General features: G+C 44.1%; 1 protein-coding gene across 3 annotated transcripts in view; it reads left to right on the top strand.

The window, feature by feature from the left end:
* stard13b (StAR related lipid transfer domain containing 13b) overlaps positions 1–24,692 on the top strand; it is a 71,636-nt gene that overhangs the window by 32,108 nt on the left and 14,836 nt on the right. The window contains exon 1 of one of the 3 annotated variants that reach the window (XM_030404230.1): positions 3,107–3,596. The exons of 1 other annotated variant lie outside the window; for it this stretch is intronic. In XM_030404230.1, coding sequence (XP_030260090.1) covers positions 3,473–3,596 — 124 coding nt within the window. In that variant the 5' untranslated portion in view covers positions 3,107–3,472. Of the gene's footprint in view, positions 1–3,106; positions 3,597–10,313; positions 10,644–24,692 lie in introns of those variants that run through there. One more of the 3 variants, XM_030404229.1, reaches the window with a different exon arrangement.

Here is a 24,692-nt window from a genome sequence, read left to right as displayed (position 1 = left end):
TCTTCATGCACCATAATCTGAGTGTCATCAAGTTCCATGTCATTAGATGGAAGGCTGATATCTCCAAACCTCAGAGCTCACACTGAAACAATCTAGAAAAAAACACATTTATTCTTTAATTCTGTAGGAAACAGAACGCAAGTCATTTTTCAACTTAAGGATGAATTATTGTTTTGTTTCTTTTGTATAGTTTTTGAGTTAAATTGGCGGATTTTGTGTGTCACCTCTCAGCCTCTGTCTCTTTAAGCCTCCCGGTTCTTTAGATCAGCGTAAAACAAGGTGCTTGACTCGGCCTAACCCTGACCCTTCCTGAGAAGTCACAGCCTCAAATGAAACAGGTTTTCTAGACAAGTGTGTGTGTGTAGGTGTGTGTGTGTATTCTGTCCTTCAAGCTTCATTTTAGCCCGAGGTCCAAACAAGTGGGGCTGAAAATAGCAGCATGCTGATCACAGGCAAACAGGTTTCTCCCTCTGACCCGCGCTGAACCAAAGAGGCAACCACGTTTTCTCACGTACTTTCCATTCCCGCGACTTGCTAAACCCCAAAATAACGGTGACAAATTCAGTTAGATGCGAATGCAGATGAAAAGCCTCCGCGCTCTGACAAATTATCTAGTTTCTTTACCGTGAATGAGCGGAAAGCTCTGATGTTTTGCTTTCGTCGAGTCTTTGATGTCTTCTGACCTGATATATGTAGATTTTAATGTTTTCATGTCACATCCAGTGAGATCAGAGCAGGTCTTAGGTTTATTTCCTGACACCACCTCATTTCAGTTTTTTTGGACAGAACTAATGGAAAACTGATCCCTTCATTTATATTCTCCCCTCGGCTGCAGATATCTCACTGTGTGACCTTGCAGCAATCTGTAAATCACTCATCCCACTCGGTGGCAAATGGGCTCTATCTGCTTATTGAAATGAAGTAATGTTAGCTCAGCTTCACACAGAGAGGGCGAACTGAGGTCAGCCCAGATTTGCTCATTTAAGAGACTGTCAATCTTCAGCCAGTCACTCTGCATTCAGACCGTGTGTTTATAATGGTATTAAACCCTTTATAGCAGTAATCCCAGCTGGTGAGCGAGAAATTAACGCAGCTGAGGTGATATCAGCGCTCTCAGGTCACACGGTGCCTGAGTGGGCACACAATAACAGGAGGAAATTCCTAAAATAATGATGGTATGATGATTACCGAGGTCTGGCTGGCAGCAGCAGCTGTTTAGGAGAACTTATCGTGTTTGTTCCTCGGACGTGAGCCGAGGTTTTCTTTCTCTCCGGTATCTGCGGTGCGAGATGTTGTGACAACAAAAGTAAATGGTGCTGAAACTGAACCCATGTTTCTGCTCAAGGGTTGACCTACTCGCCCCCCACCTCGAGAGAACTGGCTGAACATCGTCCTGACGGAAAATGACAGTCAAAAGTTCCTAATAATAGTTGATAAATAGGGCAATAACATTTTTTGACTGCAAAAAAAAAATGACTACCAGATGTTGATGATGTTTAGTTTTTTTCCTTTACATCTTATTGTTTTGGGAATGATGATGGAGAGAGAGGAAGAGAGAGAGAGAGAGCGGACTGGAGAAAGTGTTTGCTGAGTTTTTGAAATGTGTCATGTGAGAGCCACAGTGATGTTTGTAGTGGTGGTGGTGGGGTGTTGAGTGGGCTGCAGTTTGTGGTGCCTTCGGGTGCTCTACGTAAAACTCTACCTCCTACGTCAGGAGGAAAGTGTTGCGCTGGAACTCTAGAAAGCACTGTTGATCTGAATGGATTGGGACTGAACACTCTGGACATGGTTTCAAAGTAACACCCGTTCACAAAAGTGGCGTATGTCTGAAACATAGGCATAGATTTTCACATTAAAGTGTCTCCTTTCTCAAAAAATGTCTTACTGGACATGGGGGGTTATTGTTTCAAAGCCATGACATATGACATATGACAGTTTAACAATATGTGGGTTGTTATTTCCTATTTTTTCCCCGCGTTTGTTAAAGAAGACATAAGTGTGTGACCCGCCCTTCCAATCGTAGACTTGTTTGCATGTGTTTTTTGCAATGAATGCTCTCTAAACAAGCTCAAATTCAGATCTCTCTGCGGGGATGGCTGTGGCTCAGGAGGCAGGTGGTTCCAGCAATCCGAAGGTCACAGGTTTGGTTCCCTGGCTCCCCTGGCGACATGTCAAACTATCCTTGAGCAAGATACTGAACCCCAAATTCCTGATTAGCAGGTTGGCACTTTGCATGGCAGCTTCTGCCATCAAGTGTATGAATGTGTGTGAATGTGACAAGTGTTGTAAAGCGCTTTGAGCTGTCAATCAACTGGAAAAGCGCTATAGAAATGCAAGTCCATTTACTGATTCACCATCTCCTGATGTTGGAATCCGCTTTCTGTGGCTCTGTGCTGCGATGGAGATCTGCTGTGTTTTTTAATTTGGTCAGTCAGCGGAGGAGCCGCAGGACGCTGCATGCAAGATTTCTTTCAGACGGTGATAAACTTAAATAGGTACCTCATTAGATATGACTAATGTTTGAGATTACTGTTACTAATGTACATTGTACACTTGCGATAGCTAGACAGCATGATAACATAAAACTGTGAGCACATTTATATAAATATCATAGATTTGTGGGAAATGTACTTCTGGGTGAGGCTCGTCTTGGTCGATACCACAGTTCTGCCGTTTTTCCAGGAGAGTTTTCCTGATGTACTGTAAATCAATCCCTTGTGATAACTGAGATGGAGCCAAAACATAACCTTACCAGCACGTTGCATGGTTCTGGAGAACTGTGGGTGCTGTGGGGATAAATCATCATGAAAGAAGCATTAGTACTCACACAGCCATGACAGAACATTATATGGAGACAGAACCTTCATGGAACATTGCAGAACTCTATGTTTTCTGGCTCATAACGCATGTGATATCTGATATTAAACAAAGGCCAAGTAGCCTGTATACAATCAATCATCATCAATACGATAATATTTACACATCATGCAAAACAGCAATCATAAAGTGGTTCACTTTCACCATCTGTTGGTACCATCAGCTCTCTCTCTCGCTCTCTCTCTCTCCCTTCCTGCTTTCCACTCATGCGCTCGGCTCGTCTGGCGGTTCTCATATTTCCCGCAGCACTTGAAGGTACCACATCTTTGCGGCGCTCGCAGCGCGTGAATCCTTCACACACAAACACGCACACACATCTGGTGTGAAGTGTGAAAGTCTGCTTCACTATCACTCTGTGACTTTTTTACGCGTTTGTGACCGAGAGGAGTATTTTTTAATTTTTTTAAATTCTTTCCACTCAAAATGTTGACAGCTGTATTTGAGGACCGGGCGCCACATTCAGGGTAGAGGAAAAAGTTAATAACCGGGGGGAAAAAAAGGGACAGGAGTCTTTAAAATAACGGGTGTGTGTGACTGTGTGTGCGTGGGGGGGACGAGGAGGATTCAGTTATTATGAGCGAGTGGAGGATTTGCGATGACATCTAGAAGAAACTCAGCGAAACTGAAGCTCCGGCGGTCGTTCAGCGAACAGCTGCGGAGCTCCACATCCAAAGCCTGGGATCTCCTCTGGAGGAATGTCAGGGAGCGGAGACTGGCAGGTCAGTAGCCCGCTGCAGGGACACCAGAGCCCGGGGAAGGAGAGGACTCACGCCTGGGTTACATTAGGTAACATCAAAGTGGTGCAACAGGGGGGAAATTAGTAGATACATGCTCTTTCATTCATTTATTTTGTTTTTCGATAGTTTATTTAATTTATAAACTCTAATTAAATGATCAGCCGGTAGTTTTACACAGTGCCTAAAACATATTGATCCTTAAATTGTCGGATATGAAATGTGCATGTGTTCCAGCTCATTTTAGACATAAGAATGTGAGACTTGCAGGATTGAAGCTGTGTGCTTTTAACACCCTCTGAACAATGTGTTCAATGTATAACCTTGTGCACACGCGCAGGAAATCCTTGGCCCTATAACACGGTACAATGTTAATCTTTAACTCCAACTTTATTCATTATAAATGAGCAGTGGCGTGGTGAGGCCGCTGAGTGGCGCTGATGGGTCGATCTTAGCACTGGGAAATGAAAGAGGAGAGAGTGAGAGAGGACAGTGTGTGAACATTTTCCCCAAAAAATTGTGTTTTTTTTTTTAAGTATTAAGATTCTCATAAACAAATCTATCTATCTATCTATCTATCTATCTATCTATCTATCTATCTATCTATCCTAAATTCAAATACAGATGTTACAGAAGGATTTTAAAGTTCATCTCCTGTTGCTCTGTTTGGCTGCAAATACACCGCGGCGCCGCTGAGATGGTCTGTTCATATTTGCTTAAACCGCTTCAGATGCACCTGTCTCTCTCTGCAGGAGAGGACACTGTGCTGCCAAACACTGTTCAGTCGCACTGAGCGTGACTGTCATTCAGATCCAAGTCACGTCTCTTCAAATATACAAATGTTTCCTGCATGACTTGCTTAAAAGTAATACAAAGATTATATGCGACATGAATGTATCTTTAATGTTCCTTTGGGATGAATTTGAGAGACACGCTGTGGCTTGAAGTGGACGCCTGCTGCAGTGATTGGTCAGAGATCTCGAGAGTTTTGTGTGACAGGAGTTGAAATCAATGAATTGTGCAGTTAGCAGGGTCCGCCACTGGGTGCAGCGAGCCGACCTGCAGCAGCTCCTCATGAATCACAGGGCAGCCGCTGCCTTCATCAGGAGGAGTTTGAGTGTCGCGCCGTGTGTGTTCTCCTTGTCCAACAGGATTCTGTTGTATTTTGTGGCTCAGCTGCGCAGCCTGCCGAGGCACGCCACTGATGCATCAGCTGAGCCGTGCGTTATCTGGATATCTGACACATTAATCTTGTGTTCTTGTTCCATATACAGTAGGTATCGCAGTGGTGTGTGCCATGCAGTCTCTGCAGGCCTTGAGCTGCTCGTGCACAAGCAGACACATGATAGACCTGATGCAGCTCGACACATGGATTAAAAGTTATGTGAAGACTTTCTGATGCCAGCAAGGAAGTTTTCTACTTTTTGCCGGGTGTGCTACAGATATATATCTTTGCAGTTTCTCATGCCTCTTTGTAGATGATGTTGATCTTGAATGTCACATCAGACTGTATCCGAGATAGATGCGCTATCTGAGGCAGAGAGGGGAAAACTTTCATAAGGAGGAATTTATGATTTGTGCAAAATTTAGGTCAGCTCTGTTACACTGGTCATTTCTGGCTCATCTGGCCGATCATCAAAGAAATTCATATGTCGGATCATGATGGTGGTGGCTTCTTTACAACCAGATACTGACACAATGTCAGCTGTGTCAGAAAGTCAGATATTAAAGGTGCAATATGTAGTTTTGGGGAATAGATTTCAATCAGAAGAGAAATATCTTCATTCACTGTTTTTTTTTTTCATGTCAAAACAAATTAGATAAGCCAACTCCCTTTCTCTTAATGACTGAATATTAAACACACTGACCTTAAAGTATTATAAAATATCATACTCTTTCACTTTGTTTATATGTGGCGGACCCTGCCACCTTTCGAGTTTCAAAACAGTGTTCTGGGGACCTTATTCTCCTCTGACAACATTCAGTTATGGAAAATAATAATATTTTTGAGCTTGTGTTATTACCTCTTTAATATTGTAAATATTCAAATGATTTTCCTTAACGACATGTTGCCCCTTTAAAGAAAGATGCAAATGATCCTTCTGCTCGATAAAGCTCAGACTCCGACCTGATGGACTTGAGTTATGTGCGTCAATCCATCACGTAAGAAGTGTGGAGCCTATTTTCTACATTCAAACTGCGTCTGAAATGAATCCTGCCGCTGTGCTGAAGGTCACTCTGCAGTAAGCAAATATTTAAAAAGACGTGGCTGGCCTCACATACTCCTGTGTGATTAATAGGTGTTAACTGTCTGGAGTCATATACTGATGGATGTGAGCTGTCATACTCTATGTATGCGAATGAACAGTTACATCACAGAGCCTTTTTTTTTGTAATCACACGGAGATATTCATTAAATCATCTTACACTGTGAGGGTTTGAATTTTAGCCAGTCGCTCCAACAGATGAATGAAGGTACAGGATATTGTGAAACACTGATGGAGGAATATTATCTCATTTTGACTGGAAATTTGCGCTGCGAATTGAAACTATGTCATATATGTTGTGTTATAGACGACCATATGTTGAAACTTTATGTTTCTTTACGTTTCAATTTTCAGTTTAATATCGTGACAAGTTTAGGCACAAGAACCACGTCACAGCTGCTCCCCACATCTCATTAAAAATGTCCAGTTTTGTGTATAGAAGTGTTTTCGTGGCAGATGGCTACTAAATGTCCCATCTGGTTGCTGTAGTTACCCAGCTGAAGTGGTCTCGAGCAGTGGTTTGTCGCTTGGCAGCCATCCCGCCCAGGTCCCAACTCTACCACCACCTTCTTCTCCTGATGAGTTATATAGAAACATAATCTGAAAACATTGTAAAATTACGAAATTTATTCCTGGCCGGAATCCGAAATATTGACATTGGAAAGTTTGGAATATTCACCACCTGAGCTGATTGGTTCAGCAGTCTGTCTGTCAGTCCGTCTTAGTTTTGATTGTACTGAGAGCATCAGTAACTGCTCTCACAGGTGTCATTGGACAAATGACATCACATGACTCTTCCTGGGTGACTTATTGCAAATAATGCAATATGACTTATACAGTAGCTGGCAGCATGACGTGTTTTAATGGATCAAATGCAGAAATTCATAAAAATGACACTGTAACTAGCATCTCGATCCTCTCCCATATTCTGTGTTATTCTATTAAATGTATATCTTAACTCATATTTAACTAGAATTTGCAGGTGAGAATCTTAAATATCTTGGAACACACCCCTGTTTTGGGGGGGAAACCCAGCAGTGCCATGCAGCGCTCGCTGCAAAAGAAGAGATTAAGCTCTGAATAAATAATCATGCACGCTGCGGTGAGTCACAGTCGTAGGCAGTAAAAACTCTGCAGCAGAGCGCCTCCCACCTCCTCCACTGAGCCATTATTCAATTATAAACTGTTTCAGGTTACCTGCCGAGCGAGAAGACTGGTCCTGCAGTGTTAGAGTGTGATTTAGTCCCAGACCTGAGCTCAGAATTCAGACATTTGATGGCTCATGAGGTGGAAACCTTCAGTCACACTGATGCTATTCTTAAGCCCCGACCACAGGAAACTTAGCCGCACCAGAGCCAGAACTGCCCAGTGCAGATTACATGTGTCTGCCGCCGAATCAAACCCACATCAGAGCAGCGTCTTAGCCCCACTCAACTGCCTCCTTACTCATCGTCTGTGGGGCCTGTGCCTCCCCTCCATGATTCAGACTTTAAGTTTCCCTTTTTTTTTTAAACCACACCTGGCTGAAGATGTTGAATGAAGGCTGGACATTGCATCAACATGATTTAATTTGTCATCACACAGTTACGTTTAACGTCTTCATCCACTCTGCCAAGCCGGTTGGCATCTTACTTCAAGAGCCTCGGTATGTGTTTGTGTGTAACGTGAGGCTGGATTCCTGTTGCCATGCTGTATAGTAGTTGAGCTCTGAAGCCCAGACAGAGGCGTGCTGGAACAAGTTTGATAAGGGCTGCAGTCACTGCGCCTGACACACAACACTCCCACTCTAAGGACACACCACAGCCATTTCTTCACAACATGCAGCACAACGTCAAACACGGGGACATTCACAGAGGGCGCAGGAGATCTCGCTGCTCTTTCGCAATCCCAGCTGAGGTATTTGAGTGCCGACAGAGACGAAAACACCATTAATCTCATTCATTACGATGTTGCAGAGCAGTGGGTGATTGATTCCGTAATGCGATATGCGTGATGCGCTCGGTGTGTTTCTTTAGTCTAGACGGGGAGGGAAGAAGAAAACACAGAAACGGGTTCAGAGAGATGGCGCCGCTGCCAACATCCCGTCACTTTTTTTTAGTATCTGACACCTGAAGCGATCCTGGTACAGTATGAATGAACACAGGTGTTTGTGTGTAGAAAATGAGTCACGGCCAAATGGAATCACCTGAATAGCGTCACACCACCGCTTAAAAAAGCAACAATCACGTATTCAAATACTCCACCTGAGGGTGTGAGAGGGTCATTAAACCCAGGAGGAGTTTATGAAAACGTGCAGCGGGCGCTGAAGTGCGCTGCTGAATTGTGCTCTTTGTGAGCTCAAGCTCGGGTGGATTTTGCCAACCAGGGAGTGAAACACACGGGGGCTGTGTTTGACTTGGTCGCATGCCCATTTGTGCTCGTTTCACATGTATGGCGCCATGCTTATGCTACACAGGCAGGCCTGTATGAAGAGGCCAGGTCCCGAGGAGAGTGGCAGAGGCCCTGATTGGTGCTGGGTTGGGTCGGCTTGTGCGGTTGTGGACTTTATTTCAGGTGTGAGGAGGATTGTTGTTCCATGCTGTAAACTGGCTGATACACGTGGACTTTCAATTCAGAGAAGCATGAGTTTTAGTTTTTATCAGAAATAATCCAAATTAAGGCTGCAGTCTGCAACAGTATAAACATGTAACTAAACTGATTAAAATGCTCATCCCAGAGCCCAAAGTGACGTCTTAACAAGGCTTTTTTTTCCCGACTAACTGTCCAAAACCCAAACACTTCATTTGCTACCATAAATGACAAGAAAAAGCAGTAAATCCTCACATTCAAGCTGCAACCATCAAATGTTTGACAAAAGTGCCTGAAATGATTCATCAGTTATCAAAATAGATGGCTACTTATTTTCTCTTGACCGACTAATTAATAAATCGACCAATCATTGCAGCTCTGTTCCAAATGGTGTAAAAAAAGATATTTGTTTTGTTTTGCATGTTGGAAGATAATTCACTCATGGGGTTTAATTCACTCATTTTTGGTTTGACTACTAATTGTAAAGTGGAGCTGCAAATAAGGATTATTTACACATTTAATTGAATTTTTCAGTCCGAAAAATATCCCCCCAAATGTTATAAGTGCTCGTCACATTGTACCAGAGACCAAAGTGACGCCTTCAAATTGCTTTATTTGCCCAACCAACAGTCCAAAACCCAGTTAGGTCATTTACTGGTATGAATAACTAAGAAAAAGCAACAAATTCGTACATTTAAGCAGCTAGAACCAGCTAACATTCGCCTTTTCTTTTTGAAAATCGAACGAAAATCGGTTATATAAAATATTTCATTTTTTAAATGATGATTTCTTAGTTTATATATGTCCTCCCACCCACCTAGTCCTAAGCCTCTGTAGGTTCTGTATAACTTTCTTTAATCACAGTTTGATTGACGTCCAGAAGCACAACTCTTATGTCACTTCCTGTCAGCGCAAAATGGAAAAGCACGCTGGCTTCTTGCGCACTAAGATCTGTACGATATAAAGATTTATATATAGTGATTTTATTATTTAAATTATTCCAAGCCAAAAACGTTTTTCAAACAATACATGGGTAAGATCATGTTGGATAGGGATCCATATACGCATAGAAATCACTGGAAAACTCCAAGGCGCTCCTTTTCGTATGACTGACATGTGTTCTGGCACTTCATAAATCGTTTCCCTGTTGTATACTAACCGCAAAAGTACAGAACATGAACATGAGCGTGCCGGATATTTGGAGCTGTGACGAGGGACACATTGTCAGAAGAGGCTTTGATTCCTGTCACTGAACGGCCACCAGAGCTGAATGGATGACATGCCGGAGCTTGATCTTTCCTTTTGTGCTGAGTTAGGGTGGTGTAGGTCACTCATATGTATTCAAGCTAAAATTTCGTTTCCCCCTGAGGAGCTGACACTTGGAGGAGACCTGCTGGGCGGCCTTCCTGTGGCTGGAACGAGGGGTTGTGTGGTGGGGGTGGGGGAGCAGGAATTAGCATTCTCCAACCAGGAAAACAACTTCTCCCTCTCCGCTCTTCTGTCTCTCTCCGCTGTAGTACTCTCTAAAATGGCCCAGGCTCACTCTCGCCCAGTAAACTTGGCACCTGTGTGACCAGCAGCAACAGCAGAAGAGTTGTTCTAGTGCAGGGCGGGTCCAAAACCACTATTTTTGTAAGCCCTCCCACACCCCTCTTTCTTCCACTCCTGCTCTCCTTAGTCAGTTCATAGGCATTCCAATGGTATTTATATTTCCCTCCAGAGCAGGGGGAAGTTGACAAGCGTTCACACAGACATTGGATTCAGCTCAGCAAGGTGGGCAGTACTCCCACTGCTCCCCTGCCATTGGCCTCCCTGTGGTCACATGGCCTGCACAGACAGGCTGAAGTGTTGGCACTCCTCCCCCTAGGCTCTACTCTGCTATCCGTCCCAGCTCACTTAAGGCTTTTTGCGCCTGGATGTGAAGTTTTTCTGTTGGTGGGAGAGTGTGTGTGGGTGAGTGTGTACCAGCCAGCCCAGCCAGCCAGCCCAGCCAGCCAGCGGTCAGGGGCTTGTTCGGGGTTCAGTGTTTCAGTCATGTTTCGGGAGCTCTCGGAGTCCTCAGGCAGCGAGTGTCTCGGGAGTATGACCCCAGAGACTCAGGATATCTACCTGAGAATGGACCATCACCGCAGACGCTCCGGGTACAGGCTGGGCAGGATCATTGCCAGGCAGCAGCTACTCAAGAGGATCGCCGGAGGTAGGAGACGTGACAGTTTCTGAGTCTTTAGGTTTGGATTTGTAGCCCCGGGTGAGGAGTTTAAATGAATCCTTCCCGGTCATACCTCCAGGAATGCAGGCTGGCAGCCAAAACATGTAGTGAATCAGACATGACACATGGAAATGAGAGAGTGAATGTGGGATAACCTGGTGCCAAGTGAGCAAGTGTTTGTTTGGGCAGTGTCGCTACATATCTGGCTGTTTTCTTTGATCGTTTGCTTTCCAGATAAAGTCGGAATTCAACAGAAATAATTCCCGGAGGACAAATTTACTGCCATCGAAGTGTGTTTGTGTTCGTGCCACTCCAGACAAAGCCAAACTTGACCTTCAGCCAATAAGCAGTCAAGGGTGCAGCGCTGGTAAACACTTAGTATTGACGGACCATAAGGAACGCTGATGGGTGATAAGCTGTAGGATCTGTTACGTAACAAGAGTCCAGCCCGCAGTGTAAACAAGAGATATCAATGAATGTCTCGCCTGACAGTTTTACAAGCCCTCAGCTCATTTGTGGATCCAGCCGGGAGAGCGATAGTGGTGCTTTCTTCCTCCCATATATCCTTTGCATTTACCTGGTCAGTTGGGGGGCGGGGGTGGCAGGGGCGGCATAACAATAGAGAGGACAAAGCACCAGCACTCCTGCAGGTGTGAGCCCCCCTGGCGGCGCTCCGAAGGCTGGATGCGTTTCATAACAGAAGAAGCTTCATCACACAGCATAGTTTTTCCTCCCAGTCAACCCGAGGAGCACGAGTCAGATAATGCTGCCTCTTGTGTGGCCTGGGTCACCACGGAGGACCGAGGCGATGCATGACTTTCGTGATGGTGACGATGTGAAGGATACACAGAGATCCCACTGTTGGATGGGAAGATGTCCCAGAGCTGTGTGTACGGAGGGGGGGGGGGGGGGAGATCTTCATGATCTGATGCTCACAGGCGTGTGCAGTCATGTAACCTGGCGGCATGTGTTTTCAGATTGCAGATGGCTGGTTTGACAGCAAACCGCCAATTTGGGTCATCTGTGACCAGCACTGAAAATATGTACATGTTTGAAGTGAGATGCAGGAGTCTTTTGGTGAAGTTAAAAGTCATTTTAACAGCTTTTACATGCATGTTTGATGTCTGGTGTGAACATTTGAACTACTTTTAAACATAATGTGCTTTGATTTCACTGCGGTTTGAGTGAATATTATGATTTATTCGACAGTTTCCATTGCACAGTCTGGTTTTAAACTGTAACTGTTAAACACGAAGCTTTGATGACTGTTTCTCCTCAACATCGTCTATCTGTATTAACTATTAATATGCAAACTTATGCAGACAATCATGTTCCTCATCTTCCTTTAAACAGTTTCGGCTAAATGTCACGTAAAAATCATGACATTATAATGCTGCAAATGCAGTGAAACAACCTGTAGGAAAAGAGGTATCCATGTGTCCACAGGTCAGAAATGTACCTTTAACTAGCAGAAAATGAATAAACAACAGTAAATGTTGACCTTCTAGTGAAAATATCCCATAATATCAAAAAAGAAAATGAAAAAAAAAAGATGAAAAAAAGAAGAACTAACACAAAGGTTCCTCAGACATGGGGGATACTTCTCTGAAGTGTCCTTCTCTGACAGGATGAAAGATCAAAACAGATAAAACTACGAGACATTTAATGTGTTTCAATCTGTTTTCATTGGCTGTCTGAAGTACTGCGATTATGCCTCATTTAGGTAATTGTAGTTTTTTAATCTGACTTGCTCTAAATGCCTCAACTGAGCAATTTTCTCACCACAGTTTTCCTTCACTTTCCCCACGAGAGCAGTTTCAGCCCTATATGAGTCTCAGATCCTTCCTTACCTCGTGCCTCACCTTGTCGATGCATACCTGCTTGAAATGCGAGAGATAACAGCGAGGTAGCATTATGAGAGGCCGACTGCAGAGAGTGCAGAGCCACGGGTTTGATCACCATGTGTCGCAGCGGCTCCTGCATTCCAGCTCGCCGGCCCTGTTGACATAGCAGGTTGAAAGTGAGAAGGGGCCACGGCGATGGGCAGAGTTACTCAGCATTGTTTCACCTCAAATTCCAGACGGGCCTGTGGGAATCTTAGTCATGTTTCCGATTTGATGGCATCTCAAAAAACAACAGGGCTATGTGTGTGGGTTCTGTTTCAGTCCAAGGTGGTGACCAGGATAGACTGAAGGCCAACTGTCCAAAATGTTCTGACCAATATATCACATCAGCTTTTAGAGTGGATGGATATGAATGCACAGCTGTGTGAAATGAGATGGAAAAAAACAGGCGTCTAGAGTGCTGCACAGTGGGATTGTTGTGTAAGAGTCTGTTTTCATTGTGGAGGAATGTGTCTCCTTTTTCCCTGAAAATATTCCTCGGATTTTGGGGGAGTATTCCGCACTTCATCACCGTAGAAGGGCTACTGTGTTTCTGCAGCTTTCTGCTCCCTCTGCCTCCATTGCTCCTGCTTTCTGGAGCAACATCTGGAGTCCAGATTCTCAAAGTAGTTGTCACTACTCATGCATTTATTGTGCGCGACCAATATACATTTGATTTACATCATTTTTTTGTACATGTTCAAGTTAGTGAGCTGTTCGTGCCATCATCGAGAAAAAAAAACTTTATTTGTATATGTAAATGTTTAGCATATTGCTGTTTTTTTTTTTATCAATTTAATAGCAAAATTCTCAAAAAGAATGTATTTTTTCAACGTTAAATAGGTTGATATTTATAGTGCGTGTCTGTGCATATTGCTCTCCAATGAAATAATATGGATATATCGTTCAGGTCTCATAGGGGACATTATTTGCCTTGAATTTATATTAGGGATGTCCCGATCCGATCTGTAGGATCGGGATCGGAGCCGATCTGGGCATTTTTCCGCTGATCGGAATCGGCAATTTTGAACGTGGACCCAAGCCCGATTTTTTTTTTTTTAACGTCAGTGCACAATTTGTGGCAGAACGCAGACGCGCGCGTGGTGTTACTCTGGCAAACCTGTGAATAAAGTGTCTGCAGTGTGGAAATAACCTCAATTAGAAAGCGAAAGCAGTCCAACGGCGACGTGGAACATCTGCTATATGGCCGTTTAGCGATGCATTTTACTTCTCATTTGATACAGCATATACAAAACAAAAACTCAAAGAATACAACGTGTTCACTCGAGAGTACAGGCAAGGAGACCAAAGCAGCGAACACTCGCGGATACTTTCAGTTATGAGAAATATCCTCAGCGACATGTCCACAAATATTACAGAGAGGGTCATCAAATTAATCTCTCTGGAAAACCAGCTCATCTCTGTGGTAGAGGATCAGGGTTTTCTTCGTCACCTGGAGTTTTTGAATCCACCGCCCTACCATCTCTGCATTACATTTATTCCACTTTCGAGTTACAACATGCCGGTATATGCGCACGAGTTTCGTGGGTCTCATACAGCAGAGCATGTAAAGCAGGCAATCCAGGAGATGCTGAACGCGTTAATAGACAAGCAACCTGTCCACGTCATTTTATGTGACAACGTAAAGTACATGAAATAAGCAAAGGATCATATGGAGGTACCAAGCGTGAGCTGCATCTCACACACACTTCAGCTGGCTGTACACGAGGGTCTGCTGTCACAGTGCAGCGTCACACACTCACCTGCTAACACAAGGAAGGTGGAGGCCAGTGTTGTAATAGCATATGCAGAATAAGAAAGAGCTATATGAAAATATATACTTTGTTTCAACAAAATAATAAAAACCTTTTAAGGAACAGCTTAGATGCAGGTACTTTTTTTCTTAATGCAGCTGTATTATCTAGGAAAATATTAGTTAAGGCTAAGTATCGGATCGGGACTCGGTATCGGCAGATACTAAATATTAAAGGACTCGGATCGGGATCGGGGTAAAAAAAACCTGATCGGGACATCCCTAATTTATATTATATCAGACAGTGTTGAGTGGTGATGAGGTGTGTTACATTCGTTAGTGTGACTAATTCAATGGGTATTTCAGCAACTGTCAGCATGTCAATACATCATCTCGTAGTTATATGCCCATATATAACTTACAAATCACATTTATCACATTAGACGAAGGTTTTCTGCTGTTCTTCTTGTGCCGGATCATAGTGAAACCCGGACAATTCCCAGATTGTTCCCAGACTGTTTTCAGACAGTGGAAGTGTTCCTGTTTAGCCTCAGAAAAGTCCTGGAAACTTCAGTGGAAACCCTGAGCAGCTGAATGCTGCACCGTGACTAAAAGGTTGCTCGCTGACTGTGTCTGTTTGCTTCTATTTTGCCTCATTGAGGAGCTGTTGTGTCGCGGACAAGAAGCTCTGTCCGGCGTGACCCCTGCGTGGCCCTTCTTCCTGGCTTATTGACCTCTCTGCAGCCAGCGGGCTCCGATCTCTGCCCTGGAAAGGCCATTAGTGCATTCTGCCGTAGTCGAAGACGTTGTGCCTCTCTTGTCAAATGACACAAGTTATTGCGCGGCAGCTGGGTGCTTATCATGAATGTGTCTGTGTGCTGTGTGAGTTACACAGCGTGCCTTTTGTTTGGCTGTCACGGCTGAGAGGTCTTGTGTCTCTCAGGTTAACGTGCTATCAGTCACATTTGTTCTCCTGCTGACATGTATCAGTGTTTGTTCTGTACAGACAGGGCGCCGTCTTACAGTGCTGTTGTTGCTTATTTTTAAACTGTGTTCAGGGTTCAACTCATTGGAAACACGTTTAAATGTGGTGTTGTAAAGGTTTGAAACGTGCTTGGATTTTGGCTACTTATCATTACTATCATAATAAACCGTTTTATATCTGCTCAGCCCATGAAATGAGAATAGCTTTTGTCTCAGTTTACGATTTGTTGTCTTTTTGTAATATAAAGACAGGATTACAGTAAAGCAATTCCAAAAATACCAAATAAATATTGTGTCTCTCACATTATTTTATGACTATTTCACCCAGCCCTAAACTTACAGACTGGTGACACATTTTGAAACTGTTCATTTAATTTGTCACCCTAACTGTACAAGCCTGTTGTATGTTTATGTCACACAAACAACTGATTTAATGTGATGGAGTGAAATATTCAATTTTGATTATATGGTGTAATGTGCCACAGATGTAAGTTGCTGTAAAAGCTTAAAAAAAGCACCTTGAAAGTGTTTATTTTTACTGTGGAAAAGGCGTAGATACCCGTCATATTCAGCTATTTTCTGACAAAGTTTTTCACAACAACACTAACCATCTTAGCTCATTGTTAAGAGAAGCTCAGTGACAAAGTTTTAATCTGCTAAAAACTTTGAAGGCACTTTATCAACAGAGGAAACCGACTTAGGGAGCAGCAAACCGTGTCTAAGCGGGATAACAGCGCGTAACAGTTACACACTTGATGGTTTTGAATGCTCCGCACAGAGAGGACACTTCAGCTCAAGAGGACAAGCTGTACCCTTCTTCCTCTGTTCTGCCTCTGACTACTAGATGGATAATTGTTAGAAACTGGCTCTGCGAAGTGGCTCGTACTCCTCTGTCTCTTCCGAAGTTGCAACGGTACAAAGGGCTCTTCAAGGTGAGGAATCTAGTTAGACTCTGTCCTCGCCCACTCAAGACCTCCCCGCTCTCAAAGCACTGAATTATGCATCAGTGGCGCCGCTACAACACGAGGCACGTTAGATCATCTTTGTGTGAAACAAATAGAACCGCTCCCTCATTCAGACGGAGGTTTGATGATAAGTGAAGATGCAGCATCACACACTGTTTACTTAGCACACACGGAGCCAGCGCATCTTTTATTCATGAAGCTCTCTGTTGTGGATGTGATTGTTATGCAGATTTTGTTTGCTACCTTCAGAGGGCAGTAAATAATACAGTCAGGGCGGCAAAAAGCAATTATGACAATGTGATTAGCCGCCCGTCGTTATCGCTCTTCAACTAATTTAATCTGTGGCTTGTACTCCTGTTTTGCGCTGCTTAATTTATATGATGATTTGGTTCAACAGGTACTAAATACGTATCGGAGTGACGAGGAAATAATGTCACACAAGGGTTTAATGACGTTACAGCTTAGCTCAGTATCCGTACCACAAACTAATTCTGATTACATTTAGGGACGTAGAGTTTTTACAACTGGAAAGGTGACAAAATGAAGTACACTGAAGCTCGACAGCATGCATACCGAATGCTCTCATTTTTGAGGCAGCTCTTGATGAACACTATGCTTCCTTATTGTAATGTTCAAAGGAATCTGCTCACAGCTGGGAAAATGAAAAGAAATTGTGGGTAATGGTGAGACAGCTTGGAAAATAGATTAAAAGCATATCTAGAAAAAATAATCCTACCCTCTCACTGAAGTTACAGAGCGCAGAAACAAGTGATGGGGGGGGGGCGCAGAGTGGCCCAGACAGAGACACCATCCGCCCTATTACAAGACACAGATTTTGAAGCGGCCGTTTTAAAGTAAAAGAGTGACATGATGTTGCTTTAAATGCACTTAACCCACAAAGAGAGCCTTCCTTGAGCAAAGTGTTTCCAAGCAGGATAATTGTTTGTAATACTTACAAACAGAGCGGACGGGAACACTTCAGCTGGTTTAGAGGACGAGCTGCCCTTCCCTCCTTACCAAATCCACACCACATACTCATTTGAGTAGGGAGTGTTTTTACATCAAAAGGGACTAAGTGGCCAAATAAAGTACACTCAGACCAGACATGATGCATTCATGTAGATAAAAAAAATAACATTTGTCTCTCTCTTTTTGAAGTTTTACTGAGTAACAGTCCAATGATGCAGTTTGATTGACACCTAACATCACTTACATGTAATACCTTACTCTAAATAGCTATACAACTGAACAGCAAGTTTATTTTATTGATATTGTAATTGCTATGACGGTTTACTATGGCATTAGTTTGTAATATCTACTATGTATAGATTCAGTATGTAGTATGGATTTGTTAGAGTGTCGATGTTTGTATGTTCTGCCATGTGTTTCATGATTATTTCAATGTGTTAACTCTGAGATTGACTGGTGACCTGTCCAGAGTGTGTGCAGGTAACTTAGTTCATTCACCCACTTATTTGTATGTTGTAATTTTCACTATACACCCCCACAATTCACCAGCCTCCGCTCCGGAAGCCCAAAATGTCCCAACAGTCGGTTGGCAGTCGTTAGTAATTTGACGCCCCCGCTGATAAAGAACCAGTTAATGATTCAAGAATCTTCTAACGGCTGGGAACCAACTGACTCAATCTGATAAATGAAGGTTACTCTCATAAAGCTCTCATGTACAGTAGATTCCCCCTCTTTTCCTGTAGGTGGCAGGCTGAGCTCACCTCCTTCCTGTAATTCTCTCTCCTGTGTGTGTGTGTGTGTGTGTGTGTGTGTGTGTGTGTGAATCAGTGCCGTGCCCACACAGTCCAGAGAGGCTGACAGCTGCCACATGTGCACAGCTAATCATTTACTAAGAAGAGATTTGAGAAATGCCTCTGTTGCACTGTAACAGGAACGGAAAGTCACACATTAACCGAGCTGGGATGGAAAAACTTGTCCTGTTGTACATTCCGCAGGTTAGAAAATGGTCATTCACGGGGAGAAACAAGCCTTGTTAACCTACATCCAGTACACAGTTCCTGACATGTGTTTTGATCCAAATAATCACGTCTTGTCATGAACGAGCTGCAGGAAACATGTCCTGAATGATTAAACATGTGGAGATATCGACATTTTTTTGTCCCACAAAAGCATCCAAATGTCCACATCTGCTTGTCTAAACAATATGGATTTTGTATAGATGTCAAAAGACGGTATCGATAACTGTCAGGTGATGTGTAACAACATGTGCTGGACAGTCTTTTTCATCAATATAAAACATTATCTCCTCATCTGGATGGAAGACATCCCAGAGTTCAACGCTTGGCTGCCCTCTTGTGGTAGAAATGTCCACTACGAGTCATTAGCTGGAAAAACTGACAGAGGCTGAAAGGCAGCGGGCATCCAGACCCCAGACATTCAGCCGCTGTCTCTTCACTTTATTGGCCTTACAGCTGGGGAGTGACTATCTGAACACAGCCTGTCATTGATGGCCAACGCATGACAAGCAGTCCTACACTTCTCTATCAGTGCTCTGTGTCTGTGAGGCCGAACAATCACTGATCTCTCTCGGCGCATTCTCGATGAGCTACGTCGCACCTCATCACGCGCAACAACACATGCCGACAGTATCATCATCCTCTGCTGCGACTCACAAGTCTGCTGCGCTCCTGAGGCGGTCCTGTGGCCGCTTCACTTTGATGTTGTTAATTAGGCCCGGCATCCCTCGGGATGGCTCCATGCTTTTATTGTGGAGGTCCTGCCAGGGCTTTCTCACGGTAGGGGCCCTTGTTCTGACATTGGCCCCCTCTCTACCCTCTGACTCTCAGAGGCCGCACTCTCAGAGAAGGAGGGAACCCCGAGTAGTCCCCTCTGGGATCCGGTCCAAATGAGAGGGAGGTGGACCTAATGCAGCTCCGCGGGACTCGACTTCAGAGGAGTTCTTTCTGCGTGTTATTCTTCACTCGTATCCTGTATTTTACAGAGCTGTGGTCACATATGAGACATCATCTGTTGGTTTAGAGACGTTTTGCACTGATTAGCATCTGCTAAAGTCTTTCATCCTGAGGCGTTTGATTCGTGTGGGTGCCAGCGCTTAAGAAACATGTGTTGATAACTTTCCAGTCAGTCCTTTTTCCGTGTTTGAGTCAGGATTTTTGGTCAGTCGGCTGAGCATCCGTCAGAAATCATAGTCATCCCGCTTGTAGTTGTGTTATACAGCGCTCTTGGAAAAAACTGATTACAGTGTTTATATAGGCTATCAAAGGGAAGGAAGAATTACAGCCACACAACCGTGAATTATGAGTGTGACACGGCAAGGCATGCATACTGTGAAGGCATGTATGGACTTCATACCAGGAAGCACGCAAACACACACCTCGAGGCACTTGATGTATACGTTGGTGTGACTAAATACAGTGAACTACTTGACCACATGGGACAGTGCAGGAGCCAGCTGTGGAGAGCCACTAACAGGGATCAGGAGGACGTTAGAAAGACACCCGAGGAGGACAGTGAAGCCGAGAGAAGGATGGAAGTTGAGAGACTCAAGAGACTTTAAGCAAAGGAAAAGTTTCAAACTGCCTCAAGATTCTTAATGAAACAAATCTCCCAAAAAATGAAATTCAGTCATGATCTTCTCACACCACCATGCTGGATGGAAAGTTTCATTTAATTTCTTTTATTTTATTTATTTAACGGACAGTGCACATTAATCGACATTTCTGTAAATGTGCCAGTGTTAGCCAGCAGGCTAATTTTCAACTGTAGTCCTTTGGCAAGATGTTAAGCTAGGCGCAGGCTGGCTAAAAAAACAAAAAAGACGTATAAAAGAGTACACACAGCAACATATAATAACATTATAACATGATGCCAAAAGGCTGGCTCCATTAAAACTCCATTAAGTGAAGTGTTCGTCCTCTACAAAACATTTACGGAGCTTCATAGCAAAACAGTGTTGCAGCATTCTGCTTAACAACTGAAGGGACTTTATTCAAACAGCTTTCACTGCTTTCACGCAGCTTTCACGGCATTATCCAAGTCTCAAGAAGCCCCGAGATCCCAAATTGATTGGAGAAAAACTTTATTTACGCGCTCGGCGCACGGCCCAACATGTGCATCCACTTTAGAAGAGTTTTTGCGAGGAGCATTTCTCCGAAGTTTTTCGACATTTTAAAGACTAATCTCTTAATCGTGTAGATTGATTGATAATGAAAATAATCTTAAACTGCGGCTTTAGTGGACTGGGAACAGAGCCGAGGGAAAGTAAAGTCCACTATGAGGTTTCTGAGCCTTACATCTGGAGATGACCACAGGTACCTCTGCTGATCTGTTACATCAGACTTTCTTACTGTTTATATTCTTTCTAGGAAGATTTGTCATACTATTATTAACGGTGTGGCGCTCACTTTAATATACAATATTTTAGAATGAAAAAATAACAGAGATAAGAGTGACTGTTTGGCTCCAATCACCGTGTCCGAGAGAAGAAAACCAGATAGCGATCCCTTGATGTGTCTTATCTCCGAACCGGCCTGCATCACTCACCCTGCACTGTGTTGTTTATTTATCTGCGAGTAGAGAGAATGACCGAACAACCAGGACAATGATTACGCTGCAAAGATCAACACTGGCTCGAAGAAATAGTCCAGGGGTTTTTTATTTTTTTTTTCGGGGAGGTACGCCCGCATGAAATGAAAAAGGAAATCTCGAAAAGCCAAAGTTGATGTTTTTATCACCAAAGAAAGCAAATCTTTCATAAAGGCCTCCAAGATGGCTGCCAAAACACTTGAGCGTGCGTGGGAACATGGCTGCGGTCCAGTGTCTGGAAGTGTTTAGCCTGCGCGTCGTGCCTTGGAAGTCACTGCAGTATGTATTTCACAGAAAGCCCTGCTGATTGATTTCTGTTCTGTACTGAGTTACTGGCTGTAAAGTGGAGGTACTTGGGGATCTGGAAATTGCTGAGATGTCTCCTCCTTCCAAGAGGTTCCGGGGTCAGGGGTTCCTTTTTCTAGTAAAGGACGCTTCTCTTGATGTGTCTGCTGCGATTCATGTGCCAGAGTGTCCTGCAGTGTGACCAAAGGGGAAGAAATAGAACGCCTGTCTGTGGAGCTGCAGCACCACTCCACACTTTCCTCAGAATCGACACAAGGTTGTTAGAACATTTTCTCAGACCTGAGTGAATGCGAGACGTTACGGCGACGCCGAGCCAACAGTTTTGAACTCTGAAGCCACGCAGCCCACACATCTCAGCCCATTATTTGTCTTCTGGCTGTGACACCCAGCGAGATCCAGTGGGCTGTCACTTTGCAGTTTTGGGTCGGGGGTAATTTGTAAACCCTTCACCGAAAAGCTATTTGCGTCGGGGCGAGACAGTCTCTCTCCGACAATCTTTCCCATTTCTCTCCCAGGCTGTTGTGTGGCGTCTGCTTTTGGAAACACTTGAGAGATTTTCCATCGTTTAAAAAAAAATGTTTACAAGATCACGTTGACCCCACATGGTTTTAACTGGAGGCTGCAACCCTCCTTCAAGCCGACATCCATCTTGATTTTGTGTCACGGGCAGGGCTGTGTCAAAACAGAAAATGAGACCGCTGGTGACCAACACGCTGCGCAGAGATAAAGGTGAATAAACGTCTAGGTATTCCAGCATTTCGTCATCATTAGTAACATGCAAATGAAGCTGTGACTGGTATGTCCGGAGACACAAAGAGAGACAGAGAGCGCATTGATGGGTTGTTGCCCCTGAAGATGAAAGAGGCTTCTCTCTGGGTGTCCTTCAGAGGTGAAGGAGAGTGTTACCACAGCTGTGCTGCTCTTGTTTAAATTCAATACAGGACCTCAAGAGAAAAACACAGCTCCGGTGACTTTTGACCCAGCAGGCTTTGGCAACGGTCAACAACAGCAGCTCTGTAGCTCACATGTTATTTACTCTCACAATCAATAAGCTCTCGCTGTGAGTGTGTGTCTGCTCGGAAGTGAAAGGTGGACCTCTAAAGAAATACTTAAACCAGACTGTGTTTATACTTTACAAAGTATGTACCTGCTGTCTGTCAGAGGAGAAAGAAAATGATGATATGCTTTGATTAAAAGGCTGGTTCTTGTCTGTGAAACCCCGACTTGCGCAGGTTCAGAATGCTAATGCCTCCTTGGCACTGGCTTTTTTTCTGGGCTGGCACCGGGTTTGTCCTCAAGTCCCCGGTCCTCCAGGAGGCATTGATGTCTGCTTTGTATATCCACTTGTTACTGGAGACCTGTGGTCCACTGAAAGCAGCTCTCCGCAGGTCGCCGTGGACCACAGGGCAAAAGCAGGGCCGGGGATTTGCTCGCTCATTTGTATTTGAGGAAATTTTGTTTTGTCGCCGTAGCAACGCAGCCAAGAGCTGATCATTTTAAACCTGCGTCCCGTGTCGGCCCGGAGGATAACAGGTCCCCCGTGTGCCCCGCGGGATCAAACGAGGGGGCTGGGAGAAGACCGTGGGTGATTCAACGCCGGCTTCTCTGTAATTACTGGGCCTGTGGATCCAGCCGGCTCATGTGTCAATCACTGGAGAGAGAGAATAAAGAATAGAGTCACATCCACAGAGGCTCTGTGTTGTTACTCACCTCTGCAGACAGATTATCTCTTAGATTGGGCGGTTGTCCTTTGTCTCAACACCTTGAGAGACTGTAGGTGAGGACGAGAAGGGGCCGAGAACGTCTCGTGATATTAGCGAGTGGCACCTCCCGTTAGGCTGATGATTTTGGCGCATTGTGCCGAGGAGGTTGGAGTCTCGGGGACGTGTAGAGCTTTGTTAATTAAAACCTGCTCTTGAAAATAGGCAGGCTTTATTCCCACGACATTAGGTGAATTACATGGGGCACCGCAGTGTTAATCCACCTCGGGCATTCCCAGTATTTCCAGGGAACAGCTCTCCGGTGCCTCCCGTACAATCATACTTCTCGGACATCGCGCCCGTCTTTTTGCTGCCGTTATTTGTGCTTCCTGCTTGCTCCATTACGCACAATTGCAAACCTTGAGACAGAAGGAAATGTTTGGCTACTTTGAGCATGAGCCATCAGATGTTGTGGTTTCTGGGCAGACTCGAGGAGAGGGGGCAGTGTGTTTCCCCTGGCTGGCTGTCTGTCTCGTCTTACTTTTACAGTAAGGCTGACTGCTCTGTGAGTGGGTGTCTGTATGCAATTAGCATCATAAAGGGGGAAGAGAGGCCTCTCCTCCATGCCTCCCAGCGTGACGACACCTCACCGCCAGCCAGCCCACGAGTGGAATCATTTTTTTTCCATATAGCTGGCTGCCTTTGTTTTTTCTCCAGGTGTTTGTGATGCAGACAATCTCAGCGCTCAGTTACTGTCTGTGTGTTTTTGGACCGATGCTGGCTGGCTGATTCATTCACTGCGGTGCAGGGAAGGAATGGACAGGCGCATTAAGGGTCCGCGCAGTTAGTTTTAGAGTGCTTTTAAAGCTCTGAGTGTATTTATTGTTAAATTTGTTAAGGTGACTAAAGTGGCCTGTCTACGTCACCCTGTCTGTGTTTGCAGAGGTGTACCCATTCCTGGCCCCAGTAGGTCAGAAGACATGTGTGTTACAAGAGGAAATGGCCGAATCGGGAAGGCCCGGCAGAAGCAGCCACATGTGGGATTCTACTTACTGCTGTAGGAAATTATAGATGGCTGTGATGTCCTTACATAATCATGGTGCCACGGTAAACCCCAGTAATTGAAAGCGCCGGTCATTTTATCCACATGTCTAAAGTAATACATTTTCCTCACATGTTATAGAATTTTGTGATCTCATCTTTTACAACATAATGTGAAATTAGGCTGTTAAGTGGATATAATTGGGAAAAAGTGACGGCAGATTTGCATTTGGGTAAAATGGATTGCTTCCTTTCTACTGTACATACAGGCAAAGGGGAAGGTAGGAATATAATGGAATTTATATGAAGACCATACAGATGTGCTCTTAGTGCTTTTTCGCTGCTTTAATGTTTTTTACCCCCACTGAGGAGGTTGTGTTTTCACCTGTGTCCATGTGTTGCTTGCTTTGTCGGCAGGATAACACAAAAACTACTGAGGAGATTTCGGTAAAAACTTGAATGGGGGACGTTTTTTCGTTTTTTTTTCTGGTTTGATGCAGATGCTTGATCACGTGAGCTTCAATTATGGGTAACCACTTATGGTTGGTTCAAAACTGAGTATGAAAGAGAGCTTTTGAGTTTGATATTTAGACAAGGCTTGATTGAATTAAAGGGGGCTGTTAGGCCATGGCGGAGGTATGCACTCTACTGAGTGCCGGTCTAATTACATATTGATTTTTATTGCTATAGATGCTGCAAAGGACGAGGAGCTGAAAGAAAGAATTTAACTCTTTTTTTTACCGCATATATCAGTTTTCTTTCAGTTATTATTAACCTTTTTTCACCACTTCATATCATATATTTGGATAGACAATGAAATCAGTTGCCTG

The sequence above is a fragment of the Sparus aurata genome, chromosome 2 (genome assembly GCF_900880675.1).
Source record: "Sparus aurata chromosome 2, fSpaAur1.1, whole genome shotgun sequence".
Lineage (NCBI taxonomy): Eukaryota > Metazoa > Chordata > Actinopteri > Spariformes > Sparidae > Sparus > Sparus aurata.
This window is presented reverse-complemented; position numbering and strand designations above follow the sequence as displayed.